The sequence below is a fragment of the Pelmatolapia mariae genome, linkage group LG13 (genome assembly GCF_036321145.2).
Source record: "Pelmatolapia mariae isolate MD_Pm_ZW linkage group LG13, Pm_UMD_F_2, whole genome shotgun sequence".
NCBI lineage: Eukaryota > Metazoa > Chordata > Actinopteri > Cichliformes > Cichlidae > Pelmatolapia > Pelmatolapia mariae.
This window is the reverse complement of record NC_086238.1, coordinates 19,661,759-19,684,154: the sequence shown is the minus strand read 5'-3', so window position 1 is coordinate 19,684,154 and position 22,396 is coordinate 19,661,759. Positions and strand designations below refer to the sequence as shown.

General features: G+C 40.0%; 1 protein-coding gene across 1 annotated transcript in view; it reads right to left on the bottom strand.

The window, feature by feature from the left end:
• dntt (deoxynucleotidyltransferase, terminal) overlaps positions 1-22,396 on the bottom strand; it is a 103,746-nt gene that overhangs the window by 35,708 nt on the left and 45,642 nt on the right. Inside the window, exons 8-10 of the mRNA XM_063491716.1 lie at positions 18,107-18,209; positions 3,566-3,814; positions 2,694-2,777 (exon numbers count right to left, since the gene is read on the bottom strand). Of these exons, the coding sequence (XP_063347786.1) occupies positions 2,694-2,777; positions 3,566-3,814; positions 18,107-18,209 (436 nt within the window). The remainder of the gene's footprint in view (positions 1-2,693; positions 2,778-3,565; positions 3,815-18,106; positions 18,210-22,396) is intronic.

Here is a 22,396-nt window from a genome sequence, read left to right as displayed (position 1 = left end):
AGCTACAATGCTGCCTGGTCAGAGTTCAATTCATCTAAAACTGGTTTCTTGAACATGACAATGAGTTGTATTCAAATGGCCACCACAGCAACTAGTTACATCAACTTGCTGAATCTATGCCATGAAGAACTGAGGCAGCTCTTAAGGCAAAAGAGGGTCCAGTCCAGTATTAGCAAGGCGTACGTAATGAATTGTCCTGTGAGCATATGCGTTTGCATATATAAATGAATCATGCAAACTGATTTTCTAAGTAGATAATTGATACCAAAAAAGCTTATCTTACTTTGTGTAATGATATGGCTGTGATGGTTATTGCTAGAACTGTTAACTTAGCTGGAATGCTAAGAGGAGACGTTTGCAGAACAAGGCATAACTATTGCAGGCAGTCGTCTCAAGGCTGAGATTGCAGCACCAAAGCTCTGCGTCCATCCTGTACTCCTTCACTGAGTCCTCACCTTGAATCTCTAGAACAAAGCCCTCCATATTTAAGCTCCTTAGTTATGCTGGCATTTAATGTAACAGAGCAGAACTTAAAGGCTGTGGAAAATAGTCGCGCAACACATGATATATACTGCAGAGTTTCCAGTGTTTTGAGATTGTTTCACTAAGGCATCTATTACATAAATACTTATAATATTTTTTATAAAATACACTAGTTTGTATGTGCACATGACACAGTTATAGCAACTTAATTATCATGTTGTTTACTCGAGTCTTAAAGGAAATAATGTTTTACTTTTGTCTTTATACAGATTTCAGGTTTAGACAGCAAATTTGTTTTTAATCAGGCAGCCCTTCTCTGAATGAGTTTTTATCAGAGAATACCTGTCCCAGTCTCCACAGTCTCAATCATTTCACCCTAATGAAAACACAATTTTCCTTCTTTAGTTCTTTGGTCCTTCTTTAGTTTGGCCTATATTTATATATTAGTGCATTGTTAGAAGATCAACCAACCTTGTTTTGTGTGGGTTTTTTTATTTGTTTTAATTGAATCATGCAAATTTGAGACTGATTCCTTTGCCTCTTTAAAGACAATACTTAATGTCAGTTCATAAAACCTGTGCACAGTGCTTTGTGAAACAAAAAAAGGGGACTGAAAAAAAACTTCCTTTTAACAGAGAGAAACCTCAGAGGGAACCTGGCTCAGGGAGGATAGCCATCTGTGTCAAACTGCTGCAGTGAGAGAAAAGCAAGGAAAAGAAAAGAATAAGATACAATTTAACACTGGCTTCCAGGTTAATAATTAAGTCTACTCACTGTAGTATTAATTTGGTTGAGACATCTCTTTGCAAACAACTTACAGACACGCTGTTTGTGGTTGTCTTCTAATTAAATTTGCAATTCATCATGGATATTGTGGGCAATGTCAAAAACACCCCGAGATTTTTTGTATGCAGAATATTAGGACATAATTATTATTTTTAAAAAGACATTTAAACTGAGATGAGTTAAAACAAAGAACAGAAACACTGCACGTGAATTTGTTTCACCTTCAACACTGGTTACGCTAACTAAGCAGTTATGATACAACTAATGCTAAGAGTTGGTAACCGGTAGATTGAATAGTGCACTTTAGGGTGTCCAGTACATTGCAAAGTAACATGCTATGCGTCTTAGGTTAGAGACGTTTGACTGAACTCATTTGTTTGACAGTGTTATATTTAAATTGCTGTCTGTTTTAGAAAACCTTGTATGCACAATTAAAACTATCGTATTTCAAGTGTGGTCTGCATGACTTTAACTTTTATCTGTGATAAGACCTGACACCTCTTTATGGGCTGTCTTGATTATAAGAAATAATTCAATTGAAATTTTAATTTCTGTGCCGATGTCCTATATGGTAACCATTCTTTACAAAGATTTTGAAATGCAAGGGAATGACACACAAATCTCTTGACCTTTGATTTCTGAGTTCAAGACTTGGTAGTTATTTTCTGGGACAGTTAAATGTTAATTTTTCACAGAAATGAATTTAAGACTTTTGAAATTTGCAAGAGACAATATCCAGGACTAAAAATGTCTAACTTACTTTCTGCTGTTTTCTAATTATATGACTTGTAGCTTACACAGGATGGGTTTCAGTCATGTCTACATCACATACTGTCACAAATACTGACACTGCTCTTTGTTTATGCTTTAGATAAATGATTTACAGACACTGCCTTATGGTAAAATGCCACTTACCTGCAGGTGACAGAAAAAAGACGCATGCATTATATCACATTCAAAACGGTCGGTGCAAAAAGTTGAAAAGATCTGCAAAACGCAAATCAGTGCATTTCCCCCTCATTTCAGAAATGTTCTGTGAAAACTCAACATCTGTAGTATCGCAAGTAAAAGATGAGTTGCTGAAGAAGTGGACGCCTTCTTACAGGGGATCAACAGCAAAATAAGCTGACTGTAAATGAGTCATGAAGCTAAATATTGTACATGTGTGAATTAACTACTCCAACCCATTATTGACATTAAACGTAAAGTGCAGTTAGAATTTCTTATTTTTACAGTTATTTACCAAATAATTTTTTTAATGAATGAATAAATATAAATCACTAATAGAATGAATATAAATGCAAAGCACTTCATGAAAATCTACTAGATTTATGTTGATCATGCAGTTGAATCATACGTTTATCATAAATATGCCCAAATTTAAAATTATCAGCTAAAAATGAAATGTTTTAATTTAAATGTACCTTAGTTTTGTCATACAAAGCGTGATTGTCCAACAGCATTCGCCGCTCCATTCGAGCAAACCTCCTCAGGTCTCTCTCAAACTGCTGTGAAAGGAAGAATCGATAGTCTGAAATTAAATACCTATTTTCCTTGTCAGCCATATGACTTTAAAAGGAAACAGCGATGTCTAAATGCATTTTGTATTCCTGGAGGACTTCTATGCCTTTTCATTATTGTTATTAGCAAGATGGTTTTAGGATATGAGACTTTGCTGATATGAAATCATATTTTCATCATGTACACTTGGCCTTAGATACCAAATTGTGGTTTCAAATTGTGGTTCAAGCACTTCTAAGATGTACTATAGCCCATAGCCAAAGGGTTCTCAAAAACTATTATCTATAAAAAATAAGCTTGATTAAAATGTGCATATATATATATGTATGTGTGCGTGCGTGCGTGCATGTGTGTGTGTGTATCAAGCATTGTGTCCATTACTTTCTATGCTAAAGCCAGTCAGTTCTCAGAGTGTGCTTCTGCACAGCATGAGTTCAAATCAGGTGAAGCACTGCTGTGAATATGAGGGGATCCTTTTTTCTGCCCTGTAAGAGATCCTTGGCCCCCAATAGTTTGAGAACTGTGAGAACTGTGGGTCTTAAAAGTAATTAATTATGTCTCCTTAGAACCAGTTTCAAAATGAACTCCCTGTTTGGCAAACAAGGTCTTCCTTTGACTTTGTCTTGTTCTTTTGTTCAAGAAACATTTTACTACACGGCCTTGGCACGTGTCAGAATTGACCGTGACACTGAATAACTACTAGTACATTTTTTTCTACTCACACCTTCTTCCTGCAGCTACCTAACTTTCATTCACTCTCTATAATCCTTCTTACCCTGGAGCCGCTCCAGCCAAGAAGAGTAAAGGCGTAGCGATCCACAGGTGGAGATACCAAGTCCACGCGTACAGCCCTCCAGCCTCTCCTGTCTTCCTCAGCAGTTTGGAGACCTCCCTCTACTTGGCTGTCCTCCAGACGCAGGATCAGGAAACACTTTGCAAAGTGGTCCATGGCCTCAAACCTGTGGCTGGGAAGCTTCGACTCATCAAAAGTAGAGGCCTGGTATTCACAGTAGAGAAGAATGCCCTGTAGAAAATAAAATAAGGATGTGTTCACCGGTCTTTTCCATCTGCTTCTCAAAGATACAAAACAGTTTATAAAATGTCATCTGTAATATCTTAATATGTTGACCCGGGCTTCAGAGCAACCAACACGTGCAAGCAATGTCTAAGATGCATCGCTTGCACATAAAGTATTATTCTAAATAATCTGATGATTAGATGTGCGGGATAATTCTGGTTTATTTCATACAGAAATCTTAATCTAGAAATATTTTGCATAAAATAATATTAGCATGATCTATAGAACCACAATGGCCACATTAATGGAACATTCACTGAAGTGAAAGAAACCGAACTATTAAAAACTCTAAGACTGACATAAGAATGTAACATTTGTAGTATTTTGTCCCCTTAGTCCTAATACAAAGCCACATTCTTGTCAACCAGAATAATATCTTGTCAGCATTGCAGTAATTAAGACGCACGGACATAAAAGCCTCCATTATTATGTGTTCCGCTGACTGGCACGAGCTATCGAATTTTGTAATTTGTATTTTAAAAAGACTCAATTACTAGAATCCTGTTCAGTGTTTAAACCTGGATCAAAAAGCACAATTAGAGTGAAATGCTTCAATTCACGGTGAAATGTTTTTTTCTTAATAACCAACAGATTTTTTTTCCCCGTGCAAACTTCTCTGTTAATTTAGATAAGCTGGAGAGTTTTCTAATATCTTTGCCAAAAAACGTTTCAATTTGTGTTGATATAATTTGGTAAAATATTTCATTGGAAGATTTTGCTGGATATTCTCAGTGTAGCATTGACAGCAGTAATCGCATCCCTGTCTTACCAAGAATTGAGTCTTTAAGCATACTGAAGCTATGAAGAGAGCCAGGTCTCGTTCCCAACTCTTCAAATAAAGATATCAGATCGGGAATTTGATGTGACATTTTCCTCATTCGGTATTATTTAGCTTAAAGAGTTCCATATTGCGCATTGACCAAACTCTTTTATTTTTTCAATGCTTTACCGCCACCATATCTCTGATATTATCAAAATGGTTCAGCACAGGGTGAGTGAAGTAGTTCTCTCTGAAATCTGAATGAAATTCTAACAAAAAGTATTGCTTTACATGAACGACTTGCTTCAGAACCTGATTCTTCATAAAAGGCTGCTTAGACACAGGCCTGAGGGTATTGAAAAAGACTGAGTCATGGTAATGTCTCTTTAAGCAGTGCTGGATTTTTGCTCTTCTTAAAATAGTGAGCTGAGGAATGAGTACATTTTTCTTGACATGACAAATTGCTGCATGCTCACACTTGATGTAAATTTCATACACAAGTGTTGAAGAATATAGATGATAGCCATGTGATAAACTGATGGCCAGAGAATAAGAGTTAATATTCAAAATGACTGAAGGGTCATTCACAAGAATTATTAGTAGTGAAACTTGCACACAATGATCACCTAATGGGTCTTCACCTAAACTGTGGTCAATGTCAGGGTCGCATTTGTCATTTTAAGGGAAGTAACCTATGAACTCCTGATTTGTTAAGTGTCTGTTGGACAGGCTAAACATTTCTGTGCAGACCGAATTATTAAAAATTGTATGGCTCATAAATTTAGCAAAAATATATAGGGTCCCCATAGAAGGAAGGACTAATCGTAATGACTTTGGTGAGCTCTCCTGTACCATCACATCCATTAATCAAGCCAAGATAGGGAAACAAAAAATACATAAGAAGCAAGAATCATCCCGCTGACCTTTACAAAACCACATGAAAAGGCATGCAAAACACATAAAGTTTCCTGACTTGAAACATTATGTTCTTAAAGTGGTACACCTTTGTGTTTCATGTTTCACAGTTTCTTGCCAGCAATGTAAAGATTTAAAATTGCCCCATCAGATTAGCTTACTTTCACATCAAGACAGCAGTGATTGAAAGAAAATATTTCTTACCTGGAACTTAAATCAGAGTTAATAATTAAATGTTAAGCATTAACCCACATAGCAAAATTGGTATGGCCCGGATCTGGCCCACACAATGTGCTTACACATGGCCCACATACCGCAAAGAATGACGGCCCTTTGGTGGCCCAGATCTGGTTTGCCAGAGGTGGTCCACACATGGGCCAGCACAAGGCCAGTTGCAGACACACTGGTGGTCCTGTGCTGGCCCATGTGTAACCTCTGGCAAACCAGATTTGGGCCACCAAAGGGCCGTCATTCTTTGCGGTATGTGGGCCATGTGTAAGTTGTGTGCAGCCACGGGCCAGTTGCAGACACACTGCTGGCCCAGAACAGTTTCAGCTCTGGCCCCAGATGTCAGCCTAATGTGTACCTTAATCAAGCCATGGAATAGCAACATGTGCCGGAACATGATAGTGCAAAAGTAACATGAGGAAACTCTGTTCAGACAGTGAATGGACTGATTCTTATATAGCGCTTTTCTACTCTCATGGATTATTCATTATTATTAAGTGCTCTACACAACATGCCACAGTCACCCAATCACACACTTTCTCTAACTTGAGTGCTTCCTAACTACATTCATACACATTCACACTCTTGAGATGTAGACGGGAGGAGCCAGGGATTGAACCACTCATAAGCTACAGCCACCCAGTGCTAAACATGAGTAAACCCTCACTAGGTTTTGGATAAAGTGTACATTCACAAACCTGTCAAACCTGCATTTGAAAGTTGGCTACCATAGCAGTATAGTATTGCAACATGGCATTTGGGTCTTCTAACTAAAATAAAAATAGGAACATAAATAGTGCCATCATTGCCAGACCTGACCCACATTTGGTTGACATACACCCTGCCATGACACCAGTCAGTCAGAAGTGCCAGCTTGATGCCGGATCTGGGCCAGACCTGTTTTCTATGAGCCTGGGCCACATAAAACAAACCACAGTCGGGCCATATGTGGCATGTCATCACATAAACAGCGCCATCTATGCCAGGCCTGGCCCATATCTGGATGACATACCACTTACATTGCCAGAAGTCAGCCAGCAGGGCCGGTTTGACACCAGATCCGGGCCAGACCTGTCTGCTATGTGGGAAATATGTCTGTTTTAAATAATCTAATAGAACGGACTGAAATGACAATTTAAAACCAATTTGGTAAAGGGTGTGAAGTACAGTGATTCTATGGTTTTGAGCAAACTAATTTAAGGTTTTAATGGACAGAATGCCATGAACATTGGTATAGTCATTCACAATTTCCTTAAATTAAATGTAAATGCCTCTGAGATTTTCTGACTTCTGATGCCAGCGTGATGAGTTAGAAGTTACGTGTAATTTCCGTTCAGAAACTGTAAAACGATTCACATCAGTGTGATCTTTACACCCACTAAAGATCGCCATTTATTGTGATGGTGTTAGCAACATTATCATGTAGTGTCAAATGTTGTGCTGAGGCATAGTCTCACAGGGCTTAGACCAAGTCAAATAGCAGCCAAAGGACACATTTGGCCCCAAAAACAGAATTCATTGGTTCAGTGGTTACAATTTGATGGATTACCCTTTTCATACATCTTCTATGGATTTAAAATATACTCATAATACTGGAACATTTAAAAATGAATAACTAATTTCCATTAGAAACATTAAGTAGTGGCAGTTTAGCACAAATAAATGGCATAACTGGGAAAATCCTGAAAACCTGAGGTGCCCATCTACACTAGTTCTCTAAGTACCTTCTAGGTGTCCTACTTAGGGAAAAGTTCATTCAAGGCACATTCTTGATGCATTTGGGATGCTAGCATCACATGTTGATTGTCTGTTTTTGTTGTTGATCTGAATAGTTACATATCAAATGTTTAAAAATCTCAAAAGGAAAAGAAACAGAACTCTAAATCTGTATAATCTGATGTTAGACGAAATCCTGAGAAATTGGTTGTCATTGTTAAAAGAAATAAAACACTGCATCATCACCAAGCCTGTAAAGCTTCTTCTTTCAGTCTTTTGTTCCTGCTTTTAAATATTTACATAGATTTATTAAAATGTATACTGTACAATCAAAACAAAGCACTGACTTTGAGTTGTGGTAATCCATCAGGTTAAAACTCATAAAATAATTAGAGAATGAAATATGTCTACTGGTTAAACTGAGAGTCTTAGTGTGAAAGTCTCAACTGTTTCAATAAAGCTCTAAAAAGTAGCTCTAGAAGGTAACAGTGGTCGTGAATGTGCACACAGGCTTTCATCAGTAAAGCTGTGAATACCAGGGAAAGAACTCGGGCCAGTGTGTGAGCATGTTTTCAGACTTGTCATGGGCCTAGAGAGTGCTAAAAAAGGGGGGATGGATGAGTGTAAGACCCAATAGAGAAACAAGCTTTCAGTCAGCAATAGTAGATGGCTGGAGCCCATTCTCTGGTAAATGGCTCCACTCCTTAGATAATGAAAATCTCTGCCAAGTAAGATGTCAGTGCGTTGAAGAGAGAGGAGAGAGGATCACTGATGAGAAACAAAGCCATAAGAGTAGAGGAGAGTGAAATGGAGTGAGTGCATGAGGGTTGGAGAAAAACGAGTAGATAGGGGAAAGAAAGAGAGGTAAAAGACAGATAGTCCATGAATTGATTTCCCGGGACCTCGCCCTGGCCGATTTCGCTTCTCCCTGGGTGTAGCAGTGTTAAGGCGATTAAGATTACAAATTGTCAATTTAATTCCAGCACCCAGAGTAATTGTTGGGATACTACTCTCCTCTCACTGGCCATAAATTTGCTTCACTCTCCTTAAAGAGCAATAATTGGGGAAGAGAGTGCAGTGAGCAGCCACTCTGCCTGTCCAACTGATGACTGAGGTTAATCACGAAACATTAAACACCTTGTCAGCATAGCCCAGATAGCCGTTACTAAACAATCCTGCCTGACCGCCGAACGGCACGAGTTATCAGACGAGGACAGCTCTCCCCACGGGGGCCACCGAGATGAAGGGCACTGAGGTATCTTAGGTGGTGACACACCAGGGAGCAGATTTCAAAGAAATCACCCTTTTCCTCTAATTATCTTTAGGAGTGAGCTCATGTGTTGTGCAACTGCAGGCAAAAAAAATCTACGATGTCACCCGCTGCTGCACCCCTGGACCGCTCTCCCTGTGCAATTACAGATAACCGTTCGCCTTCTAATAAAAGGCACGGACAGGAAAGTTCCCTTTCCATTTAGTAATAGCTTAGCTACAGGCAGTGACAGTTCTCACTTGGATAATGAGGGCAGAATGACAGCATAAAAGCACTTAAATACTGACTAATCTGAAATTAAAATCCCCCTGAGCCACACACTTGAGACGAGCTGTGGGAGAACGTCTGCAGCGCATCTGATTCAGGAGGCCGCAAATGTAGGTCACTGATTCCGACCCCTCCTGAAAAAAGAATCTTTTTTCTCCAGCCTTGAATCACGCTGATGCCTTCAGAGAAAGCATTAATGAGCTATGGTGACAGTTGCACAGACCATTAAGTACCTGAATGCGGATGCCCTTCGCCGGATGAGGTTTGCGGCCCTGCTGCCTACACACATGCAGTACAGTACAGCGGCGCTGATTTCTCTCACTCTCTCCCTTTTCAGCCTGACACGCAGACACACACAAATCCAACATAAAAACAGGATGTCATGAAGTTCCCCGTCTCAGCATCGCCGGGGGCTGTTTAGCCCAATAGCGCTCTGTAATCATCTCCTACACAGCAGGTACTGTCAGCGAGCATCTGAGAGTAAGCTTATTCCACCAGAACTGTTTACAGAGGGAATTACAGAGGAGGACAGCAGGGAGATAATCTTTCCCCTGAAAGCTTTTGCCTCCGAGCACTGGGTGGAGGGGGGTTCAAGTGAACATGACTTTTGAAATTGTGATCAGAAGGTTGAGTGTTTTTCTTATTTGATTATTTACACCAGGTATTTTCTTGAGAGTGTGATGAGTGGACGCAGAAGCCACCTGCATCCAGAGGACAGCAGCATCCTTATCGGGCACACTCTGATCTCATCTTGCATTCTTTCTGACTCGCAAAAAAGAGACATCAAAACCTGCCTTCAAGTTGCAGATTAGCGTGTTAGCCAGGACCATCTGAAATGCACTTTGACTTTGATACAGGGCCTCGCCAGAATGAAAGAAACTGATTTGTGAAATGAAAGCAAAGCGGTTTGTTCGTCTGTCCGCATGTGCGTCCTCTTAGTGTCAGTCGGAGGAGCCATTACTGCTCCAATTTTATTTAGATCTCAAAGTGACTAAGCCTCCGTGACTGCCGAATAACCTCAGCCGTATGGGCAGCTCTGTCTGAATCACTGATTCAGCCACAGGGAAAACTCTCCAATTACCAAGCATGCTGACCAAACACAGAACAATAAAGCCTTAGTAGAATGGCACCATAATGACTGCAATGCATGCAGACCTCAGCCTTCGCAAAGCAGTGCTTAAACCGTATTTAGAGACAGAGATGATAGATGGACGGAGGATGAGGCATGGCCCTCTCCGTCTCTTCGTCGCTATAGCCGGGGCCAAGCTGAATCTCATCTGTCTGCCACAGAAGCTGGTGGCTGACCTTGCTTCTGCCCCCAAGTTATGCTTTCAGAATTTCAGCACTAGAAGGGGGGTGGGCGATGAGGGGGGGAGGAAAAAAAATGATGAACCCCTTTTTACAAGGACGTTTGGAGATGGATGTATTTTTAACTCCCTTCAGGCTGTGGAGGGGTGCTGGATGAAGGGGGGATGGGTTGGGTTCCAGGGGCTGCCTATTATATTAGGCCTGAGTGAAGACATGTCTGCCCCCAGGGGCTCGATTGCAGATGACAAGGTTACACGACTTAGAGTCAACCTCTGCTACCTCCACTTAATCACTGTCTCTTGTGTCCTCGTCCCTCCAGACGGTCCCCTCTCCATCCCCATTCTGCCCACCCTGCTGAGAAGAAAGCTTCCGGTCTTATCACGCCGTCCCTTCTTGGCTTTCTAAAGCCTTTTCTAACACCTGCCCTTACCTGCCTAATTCACTGTCTCACATCCATTCTGCCTCCCTATCCCCGTACATTCGCACATCCTTTCACACCTTCACCTCGCTGCCTCTGCCTATAGTGGATTTAAGTGGCTGCAAGTGGTGAGAGCTCCGCGCGATAACATGCAATAAGTAGGAGGTAATTATCGTCAGGATGGACCTCTGAAGGAGTGCAGAGATGCGGAGGTGGGGATGGAGGAGGGTTGGAGGGTTTGGAAGGGTTTATTTTTAAACCCCAGCGATGTCAAAAAAGAAGCCAGTGGCTAGACTAGACTAGACTAGGCAGCGTGATTCTGCTCTTTATCAAACACTCATCTCTTTTTCATGACCCTCTTCAACTATGCATTTATGCAAGGTTGAAGACAGTGTTGACAAAGAAAAGTCCTTCCACATCCACATTTTCTTGTGCCGCCCGTTTTTATCTAACCAGTCTAACAAACACTGTCCATGTTGGCCTTTTACAGATCAAGTTTTTCTGTTGCATGTGTCACCCTGCTCAGAGGAGAGGTATCTGCCTGCAATTATACTAATAGGGACTTTTTAGCAAGCAGCACTGAAGGGAGGCATAATGACTGGGATGTCATTTAGTCCTGTTAGTAGGAAATGTTTTCTTGGTGTTTTCATGGGCAGTGTCTCTTTGTTGGGGAGTATCAGACAAAACAGCAAACCATGCAATTCAGCTAACTCAGCTTCATGTACAGCCACTGAGAAGACTACAGTATGTACTTGACATGATTTTTAAACCAAGACAGAATACCACGAATTTCTTTCATTTTCAGCTCAATAGACTTAATGTATGTGTTTTTGGCGGGGGATAAAAAACAATAACATGTTTGACTTTTATGCTTCAAACCAGCAGCAATCTCTGGGGTTGACCAGAATATAGCATTAAGGAAATGCCAAAACCTGCAGTTCCTTTAATGGCCACTTGAGGCTGACTCCAAAGGTGAATCAGTCACCTTCGACTCAGTGCTATTGTGCCTAGCTAAACAGTATTAAAACCATGTTTACAGCTGAGTACAAGTATACAGTTGATTGAATGACTGAAAGTTAAGCACACAAAAACATATCTCCAGCTGAAACTAGCTGCGTTTTCCGAGCTAAAAGGATAAAGCAGCCAAGTTCCAAAGAAAAACTTGAAAAGGCTTCAGAGCTATTGCTCAACACCACTTTTAAAAAAATTATGAGTCTGGCTCATTGGAAGCAAAATATGAAGGAATGAGAAGTGGTTTTAAACTTGTACTGTACGTGCATCGGTTTATAAATCCAAGCTTGCACACCAAGCTAGCTTGTTTTCACTGCTTACTTACCACTTCACCCTCTTCCCCAAATAAAATCAATTCTGGCTCCAAAAGAAGAACTTTGCAGCAGCAAGAGGACAGGGCTTTGGTTTAATTAGTAACTTTCACCCAATAAATTTGGAAATGAGGCAAGAAAAGGAAAAGTCCAGTCTTAGGAAGAGTCAAAAGTGATAGAAACAACATGAAAACAAGTGACACTCTCAGATATGTACAGACTGGAGAGAGCTTCAGAATCCCGCAAGGACACTTGTTAAATCTGTTAGATCAGTGAGAAACAACACCTGTGTTTATTGGCCTCGTATAATCAGGTGTTTTAAAATAATCTGGCCCTTGTGACATCGGCGCAGTGAGGCGAGATGTGGGAGAAGTTATTAATGTGAGTCACAGAATGTTTTAAAAATGTCTTCTTGTGTTAATAGTTTTATTCAAGACTGTTAGGTTAGTAAAAATCTCATGTGTCTCTTGGCACCGTGACTTTTCACAGTTTCTAACTAGGCCACTAGAGAAAGTTAGGAACTATAGCTTTAAAGCCTGCTGCTCTTCAATAATCACGAATCACAAGGACATTATTCATGGATGAAAAAAAAAGTTTTCCATCACATTTGAATTTTATTCCTGTTTCCCAGAGTTATCTAACTATGTATCCAATCTGTTGAGCAGTTCCATAACTGAATGAACTAGTAGACGGTGAATAAACCTGGCCTACTTCATTGATTTCCTCCTCCCATGCACAGAATAAAAACTTCAAAACTAGAGGAGGTAGGTGTAATACTGCATACGTCTATCTATAATTTAAACACCCTGGATATTTGTTTCAATTGTTGTGCTTAACACCCCAGTTTCATGTAATTGCAAATGTCTTTTATGCAACAAGTTGAAGTAGAGCACTTCTGGAACCCACTGACATTTGTCACATTATCATGATATTAGCAGCAAATAATTGTTGTCATTTGAGTACAGTCAATAATTAAATCACTGTGTTTATGTAAACATAATCCGACATTAACATTGTGTCTCTCTGTTTTATCTCTTGTTCGTATATTTTCTCACTCTGCTTACAGTCACTGTCTGTTTCTCTGTCTCTCTTTCTTCTCCCCTCTCAGCCACTTCTCATTTTTTTTGCCCATTTTCCATTAAAGGCTCCATTTTCCACCATGGGGCTTCCAGAGCTGACCGTGGTCCTTGAAAGCCCTAAAAGAAGTTCTTAATGTAACTGCTAAATTGTACTTTTTTGTTCCTAGAATCACTCACATCTTCCAAATCTCTTTTCATTGCAGGCAACTAAATAACTCCTTTCTCTCTAATTTTCACAAAAAAAAAAAAGGAAGCTGTGTTTCCAAGGACACAGCTCTGAATCATGAAAAATTGTCCAACTCCTTTAAGTGATTTAGTTTTGAATCATGCTGAAAACTTCAGTATCTTACAGTGACCGCGAGTGAAAGACTGGCTTTTGGTTTCAGGAGGTTTTTCAACATATAGTGCAACAGTTATATATATATATATTATGTGCCAGAATATGCATATGTCCCCTCTGTGACTTGACTTATGGTGGTGGAGGGGTCCACAGGAGCTATGTTGTCGGGAGGCTTTTGCCCACTAGTACGGTCTCCCTTGGCAAATTGGTCCTGGGTGAGGGACCAGACAAAGAGTGATTCAAAAACCCCTATGAGTGAAAGATCTAGGGAACAGTTCACCCTGCCCACAATAGAGATAGGGTTAGATGGGATGGTCTATTTATTTCACAAACTGCTGATCTACCTTGATTTTTCATCTTTAGGATTTACAGAGAATGGTCTGAAAAAGGGAACCTATTCAACAAGCAGGATTTCTCTGGGTGAAAATCCTTTGTTGATGCCAGAGGTCAGAGAGGAATGGCCAGACACCTAAGGTGATAGTTAGGAAACAGTATCTCAAGTAACTAGCATTAACTCATTATAGCCACTTATGCAGAAGAGCATCTCTGCATGCACAACAAATCAAACCTTGAAGCAGTTGGGTTAAAGCAGCAGAAGTAACCGGGACCACTACTGTCATCTACAAGCAGTAGTGAATGAAGGTACAATGGTCCCTGGTCAGAAAGCTCATTTCCTCTCAAACTAGTTTATTAAAAATGGAAATGAGTTCACTGGACTCAAATGACCTCCACAACCATCAGATCCCAATCAAACAGAATTGATGTAGGTCACACAAGCATAGGAATAAAGTCACGGGAAAATGTTCAAATGGGTGCTAAGAATTAGCCCTTTTTTACCCATATTTGAAGATATTCCATTAAATCATGGATCATTCCCAAATGATTATTGAGTAATGATTTATTTTTATTTATAGCATTTTGCTTCATTTTTTTTTAACTTTAGATGAAATAAATTTGTGCTTTTCCTTCAAGAACAACAGCATTAATATGCAACCATTTTGTGCAGTAATATAGCAAAAGGAAATACTACACCCTGTTCACTAGGCTTTGAGGCCTGCTGACAAAATGTAAAGAAGTTCTAATAACTTTAAAATTCAATGAATTTACTAGTTAACCCTCAATGGCATCAATTTTAGTTTTTCAGAGAAAAAAAATATTTCTCCCCTTCTTTTTGGGAGCTTGAGGCTCCTTGTTTATATATGAATCAATAAATTATCCCCTAAATAAATGGTAAATGGACTGCCATTTATATAGCACTTTTCTACTCTACCTGAGCTGAAAGCGCTTTATACAACATGCTGCATTCACCTATTTGCATACATATTCATACAAGCACCTTTTCTACATCTACGTACTTTCTATCTAACATCCAGACTCTCCTGAACACGCTGGGAGCAACTTGGGTTCAGTATCTTGCTACATGGATACTTAATCAGTGGCTGATTTGTATGAATTTTATGAATTAGTTGGGTGTGGTTTTGGTCAAGGAGGTGAGCCACAACCACTCCCAAGTAACAAATCACAAATAGCTGTGTGTGTTGCTGTTTGTGTGTCTGTGTTATCTGCCATACCATGCATTACATATAGGTTTGTATGTGTGATTGTATGTGTTTCTATGTGTCTGAATGTATCTAACTAGTCTGTATGGAACTTTATGAATCAGAGGTGGATGTCACATATCTGTCATTTGGAGTAGTACTGCATCCTGGCACCTTATATCTCCCTTCATGAAGTCTGCTCCAAACTACCGATTCCCACACACACATGAACATGAACATACTATTGCTTCCCCACACACATCACATATGTATAGCCTTTAACTGACCCATAATCTCCTCTGTTCCTCAGACCTGATTCTGGGATCCTTTCATACTCGCTGTCCTCACCAAGGCAGTGACCTTATGACCTTAACTGTTCAATCAAATTCTTTCCTCCCATAAAATGTCCTCGTCCTCACTTCCTGCAACTTTCTGCATGCTTTTCCAGTGCATGATTTGCTTACACATCCCAGGCAACAAACTAACTAGTAAATACATTAAATCAGAATCTGTCTATAAACAACAAAAAATACTTCTTCAGATGTTTTTGAACATGCACAATTTTTAAATATATTTTTGTTTCAATTCAAACATGCATAAAAATGATATTCTTCTCAGCAGTAGATGGCACCTAAAAAGATTGCTCCACCCCTAGGTCAAAAGTCAAACCCTCTGCTACTCATCATTTAACTGAAGACTGAAGTGTTTTATGTCACAAAATAAGTAAATAAATATAATAAAAATTAAGGGACAGTGTAATAAACAAAAATTTGGTTTGTTGCCTGAGGGCAACACCATGCTACACACCATGCCATAGAGGGATAACAGAATTTTAGGAATGTGCAAATTGGTGCGTAAGAAACATATTTTATTCTCAACCTAGATTTTGTGGTGCATCCTTTTTTAATTTAGCAATGTATTGAGCTCCAGTATAACAGTGGGCTTAATATGATCTTATAAGAAGCTTGTTTGTTACTCTTACTGTTATTCTCCATGGTTACGACTGTGGTTATGTTGAACATGGTTGCATTATTTGGTGCACTGATGTTTGTGTGCACCCTAAGCACAGCTCTTTGGGGGGTTTTTCTGTACTTCTTTTTCAGCACTGTTATAGCCTTGAGGGGCTCATCATACCGATTAGGAGAAACCATGCTATAGGCAAAACACAAATAATACAACCGGCTGCAAAATGCAGAGATTACAATTCAAATCTATTTCCAAAGCAGCACAAAAATTCCTGAATATGTTCACAAGGATCGATGGATGTTCACGTTGTGTTAGAGAATGAGCGAACATGTTAAGTTTTTCAGCACTTTGCCTGCTATAGCCTGTCAGTTAAAACAGTCTGATGAGATACACAAATGTAAGCATGAAACAGAACCCACAATATGTGATATCATTGGGTTTATCAGCCACAAAAGCATGGTTTATTAAACCAGATTTTGATAATTCATCTACTACCTGACTATTAAAAACTTTAAGAAACTTGCAGATATGTTTTAAAAATTGCAACATGGAGGACACAATCCATCCTCATTGCAAAAGCATCAGATGCTGCTGTTTCATAAAATCCACTGATGTTTAGATTTGCAAGATATCCTTTGATGTTTAGTTTTGTTGCTATTTGGCTAGACATCTTGGTAACTACATGGTTCCATTTCATCACTGAAACAAATTGGTTAGGGCTGGGAAAACAAGTGGCTGATGTACTGTTCTTTTACCGTGCACACTGAAAAATGATGTCAAATGTGCATCAACATATGACAGCAGTCAGTCCTGAGCAGGGATTCAGATGCAGTAACTTGGATACCAACGCAGGTTATTACTGATGAATTTGTCTTAAGAGACTTTTCACGTGATGTCATATGTGCATTGCTTAAGAGTTGTCCAGCGTAGTGGAAGTGATACAGCCACAGAAAACAGAGAACATTCACCTTCAAAGTAAAACTAAACCTTTTACTTTGAAGGAGTAGTTTCCAAGTGTTTGAGCTCTCCTAGCAACCATAGCAATTGCAAGGAAGTTTTCAACAACTGCTTGGGAAATACACATTTTTCCTAAGCAGCTAATGGTTGCCAGGAGGTCACTGATTGGTCTCTAGGCCTGCATGACTCAGGCTTTAGCAACTGATTTCACAGCAACTGCCATCAAACTCCAACAACAATTTACCAACGGGGGATAAATGTTTTTCCCTCAAGACCAGTGGTTGCCAGATGGTTGCAGACCAGCCTGTAGGCCTGGCTGGCTCCTTATTCTTTTGACCTTACAGCATCACGTTTCCATCATGGCAGACAAGATAACATGTGGTTAGAAATCACATGACTGCAGAACCTGAATTGAGGTATGAATAGTCTCAGCAATCTAGGTTAAGACTTAATATAAGCATAATTGCAGATGTCTGCAATGACGTATGAATCACGGCACCAGAATGTTAAAACAAACAAAAGCCTTCCACATTCTCACATTTCCCACACCGCCGACAGATAGCTGGCTTCAGTATCTCTATTACTCAGCATGCAGCAACAACAAGCACTTGTCTCAGCTGTGTCTATCACTGTTTTGGTGCTGCTCTGGAAACACTTGCCTTGTAGTCTGAACTACCACAAGCACCTTCATGTATTTCCTTGGGAATTTTTGCATTTGCTCATTTTCCCCCCTCAAAGCCAACCTTGCATTGTGCAGTCAATAAAGATGTTTTCTGTATTTGCATGTGCCTCATCATGGTGCAGTGGTGCGAGCTTGCTGTGCCACCATGGCCCAGGATGTAAGGTGGGTTTAATTAAAAAGGGATTGTTTATGAATGCGGGATATAGAAACACAGATGGACACCTAAACCAGTCTCAGTGATTTAACATCAAATGCAAAGCAGTGTTCAAACGTTGCTCTGAACTCCCGCTTATTAAAAATTTAACACACAGGCACTCCACAAACACAGGTTTCAAAAAAAATATTAGCATTGCTTTGTTTAGTCTATTGTTCCTCTCAAGAATATTGGATCTTTGTATTTACTTTAGCCTATAGTGTGTTCATTCAGGATACTAATACTATGCTTTAAGAAAGAACTAAACAACATACTTACTTGCTGCTTTAGTCTATCAATAACGCTGGTGAGAAGCCGCTCCTCCTTCCCCAGTTGTGGTGTGGTCACGATAAAGTCTACATCATGGCCAAAATCCTTCCCCCTGGAGACAAAGACATAGCACAGTTACCCACTCACTGTATCCTGGAAATAATGAAAAGAATTATCTTTTAGTCATAGCGTTTAACTGATGAAAAGGGAGGGTGGCAGACGGTGCTATTAAAAGAACAGGCCAAGCTAATGGCACTGGCTCTTTTTTTTTCATTATTCAAACAAGTAATTTTTTTCCCTTCAGTAGCTAAGTGTAAAAACCCTTTTTGTTGCCTCAGCTGTCAGAGCTTTAACTTTTATGAGAATCATCATTTTCTACTTGGATCGGTGTCATAAAGCGGACCCATATGGACCCTGAATAGGCTTGCACAATGCATTTACTCTGTCAGCACAACTGCACATAAGAGATGTTGCAGTACTGAGTGATTATCAAGTGATTATCTGGCAGAAGAAAAAGCTCTGCATGGAACCGCTGTATGGGCAGAAGATATGTACACAAAAGGCATATCAAAGCTTCTGTCTGGCTCACTGGATCCATAGGCACTTGAGCAGAGGAGCAAGAAAAGCAAAAGCATCCCCATTATTTAATCAGGAGGAGCAAATGTAGTTTTTTTTTCCTACCCTACTTTTCTGTCGCTTGAAAAGTAAATTATCATACACTTCTCTGCAGCGTTTTTATTAGAAGCCTATCCTTTTAAGTCACGGCACAGCAGCGAGTTATTCAGACTAATAAGAGGAAACGCGAGAAATATGCAGAAATCTATTGTAGACTTACTGAAATTTATCCCCGTGTACCCCGCTCAGAGGAACTCGCCCTGCTACAGAAGTGAGCGTCACAACATTTGTTTATCAAAATCTTTTGAATGTCAAATAAGTGTGTTGCACTATGCGTAAATCTGTCACACCCAACCACACTAGGGAAGCCTGATCAAACACTAAGGGCTGTCAGGCTGACTGAGTGACCAAATTTAAACATGTGGACCCAGGCAAACACTGGGATGTTGGCGTCACTGGTCAGTTTGTGTACACTTTGAGCAAACTGTTTTTATTTAGATTTTGTTGTTGGCTTCTTCAGAATACACATGGTTCGGAGTTAGTGCTAAACCAGGGCTTGATGGTGCGAATTCGGCGTGTAGATATTGATCCTCTACCTAATCACATGAGCCAAGGTGTGAAAACTGGTGTAGGTCACAATCAGCCAAGGTTTCGGGTGAACTCACTGTGAAACCTAGCCCCACCCTATCATGTGATTTCCTGAGGTCCATGTCCCTCTTGGGGGTCACTCCCATAGGACTTAAATCTGGAACTCTCCACCATTTGACCCTAGAACTGAAGAAGCTTCTTGGATGAGAGGTGAAACATCTTCAAGCAACTTAAAGAAGTCCAGATGCTTTTCTTTCCAAGCTCCTTAGACTACAATGACCTGGATGACTGAGAACCTTCACAGACATACAGTCCCATATAGTTTTCTAACTCCCAGCTATAGACTGTATTTAAAAGATGGATGTAGCTCCTGTGCATGAAAATCAAATGTTGAAATGTCCTAATTTTCACTTTTTGTAATGGCCAGTAGCAGGTGACGTCAGTGAGAACTGCTGGTTGAGTAGAGCTGTATTGGAAACCTGCTCCTGTGAGCTATGAGTCTACAGTCTCAGTTGCTTGTTTCAATTCTTACTAAATATAACAGGATCGAGGCAAAAAGCAGAATTAAGCAGGGTGTGCTTCACTATGCGACTGACACGTCAGTAGACTGTAAGTGTGCATTATCAACCACAAAGAACCTTTGTGAGGTTTCACAATGAGACTAACCAAAGGGTGTTGTAACAGTGGTGGCACCGTTCCCCTTTGACTAAGCCTTGAGTTCTGGCATTTTTGCCATCTCTATATTATAATTTATTTTTTGTTTGTTTGATTGATTTTTGTTAGCAATAACTCACTGTAATATTAAAATCCAATTTAATTTTGACTAGCAAAAAACTGCCATACAGGACACCGGCCTGTGAAGGGAATCATCTTTCCACGGCAACCTTGTGGCATTCTGAATCTTTCCAGGGGGCTTTATTATTTTCCCACTTGTCAGAGACATAGAGATCAGAGAGCATTTGTTACTCTGATCGCCTGCCTAATCTGAAGGAAACTGTCTCAACTTATTGAACAGGCTATTAATAGGAACTACTAAATTCATATCTTTGGTTATCAAAGTCATACAGTGACCACAGATATGCTGAAGAAGGTTTTGGTTCAAGAATTATTTCAGTTTTAACGCCTTCAGAAATTAGCATCTCCCTCTTGTTTTTGGCTGATTTTTGCTTTCTAAAACCTGGTTGCCTGTTTTCTGTTTGAGGACCACCCACTGTCCGATTTTCATACTTGAAGCTAAAAAACTTTTTCAACAAATTTTCATTATGAGTGAAACTGATTTGATGCACACAGCAGGCGTACAGTTTAACACACATATAGCTTATGTATTATTAGTTACATAAATCGACAGGATAACAGAAGTGTGTGTACAAAAGTAGGAAGTATATTGCTGCCATTCATCAGACAGAAAGAAGACGTGGGATTATATAAGTTTATGCCTGTTTCTGCTCCTTTCAGAACATAAAATTTTAGTTACTTATATAAAGACAATACTATATATTGGGTATTTTGTTGTGTTATATATGTACATTCTATCTATCTAGCAGCCTTTTCACAATGTATATGGGGAGTGCTGGTCTGCATTAGTATATGAGTTGGTGGTAGGTGTCAAAGTAATATCAGAGTGAAAGCCAGGAGCCATAGCTTCCCGGCAGAACTGTGCATCATAATTGGATGATCAATGTTATTCACCTGTAAGTGTTTTTTATGATGTGGCGGTCTGGTTTATGTACTATATTTCTGCATTGAGTATGCTATCTTATTACAGTTATATTACATTTACATTGTACATATGCAGTAATGCACATTATAATACTGATATATTGTTATCATATCAATTTAATAGAAGGCACTTTGGACTGCTCCGTTATATCCCAGGGGGTCGCAACAGCGAACAGATCTGCACATTTGATTTGGCACAGATTTTACACCAGATGCCTTTCCTGACAAAACCCTCCCATTTATCCGGGCTCGGGACCAGCACGAGCAATATACACTAGCTTGTGACCCACTCAAACTGGGTTTCATCATATCAATTTAGTAATATTTAATCATATATATCCATTATTATTTAACTTTCAAAACATAAACTGATGGGAATTTACGACTGTCCTTGAAAGGAGGTTTATATCTGTGCTTTGAAGCTCTTGAGAGGAGATCAATTTAGTGGCTGTGGCTGAGGTCCACTCCAGTTCCACCTGCTGATAATGCATTCCTCCTACGAGCAATATATTTATCATCCTCCAGCCAGTTAAGATCAGTCCGTGCTGTGCCAGGGTTTCAGAGGCGCTTCCAGTCAACACAATCACAAAAGCAGTTGGACACACCCACGTGTGCCTTACACCACGAGCAGCATCTGTGCTTACAATCATATTCACAGAAGCATATTCACTGCTTTGAGGTTTCCTTTAAAATTCTCAATGACTTATGTGTATCTACCAGTAATGATGCTCTGAGAGTACTTTGGCGTGCTCATTGGCATTCAAGCCAGATGAAAATAAAATTAAGCCTTCAAGACAAACGATGAGCTGCTCAGAAGTGTAAATATGACTGCAAATGGGTTTGAATGTAAGCCCTGCGATGGACTGGCCCACCTGTTCAAGGGGTTTTCCTTCCTTTTACACAGTGCATCCTGTCACAGGTTGCAGGATGACTCAAAAACAGCATTCAGACAGAATGATGAAAAGAAACTGTGGGTTTCTGGCGATTATAGTAGCTTGCCTCATATGGCAGGTTTTTCCACCAGTCATGAAAGCAGTGTAGACACAAATACACAGAAACAAAACAACCAGGACTAAAGTTGTGCCCTCAAATAACAGAAGATACCCCCGACCGTCGTCAAGTTTAGCTCTGGCCTATGCCAGCGCTACCTGCCAGAAGGCCTTGCATTATTTCAACCTAATCATTGCCCGACACCCACTCACACACACCTACACACGCACACACAAAAGCTTTTGAAAAAACAACGAGCGAAAAATCCTACATACGTAAGCACCAGTGTCACAGCAAACAACAAAGCAAAGTGACAATGAATGTTGGGGGCGATACAGCTCTAAAGAAGCCTCTGCAGCCGCGAGGCTCCGTGTTTGATCTCTCTTT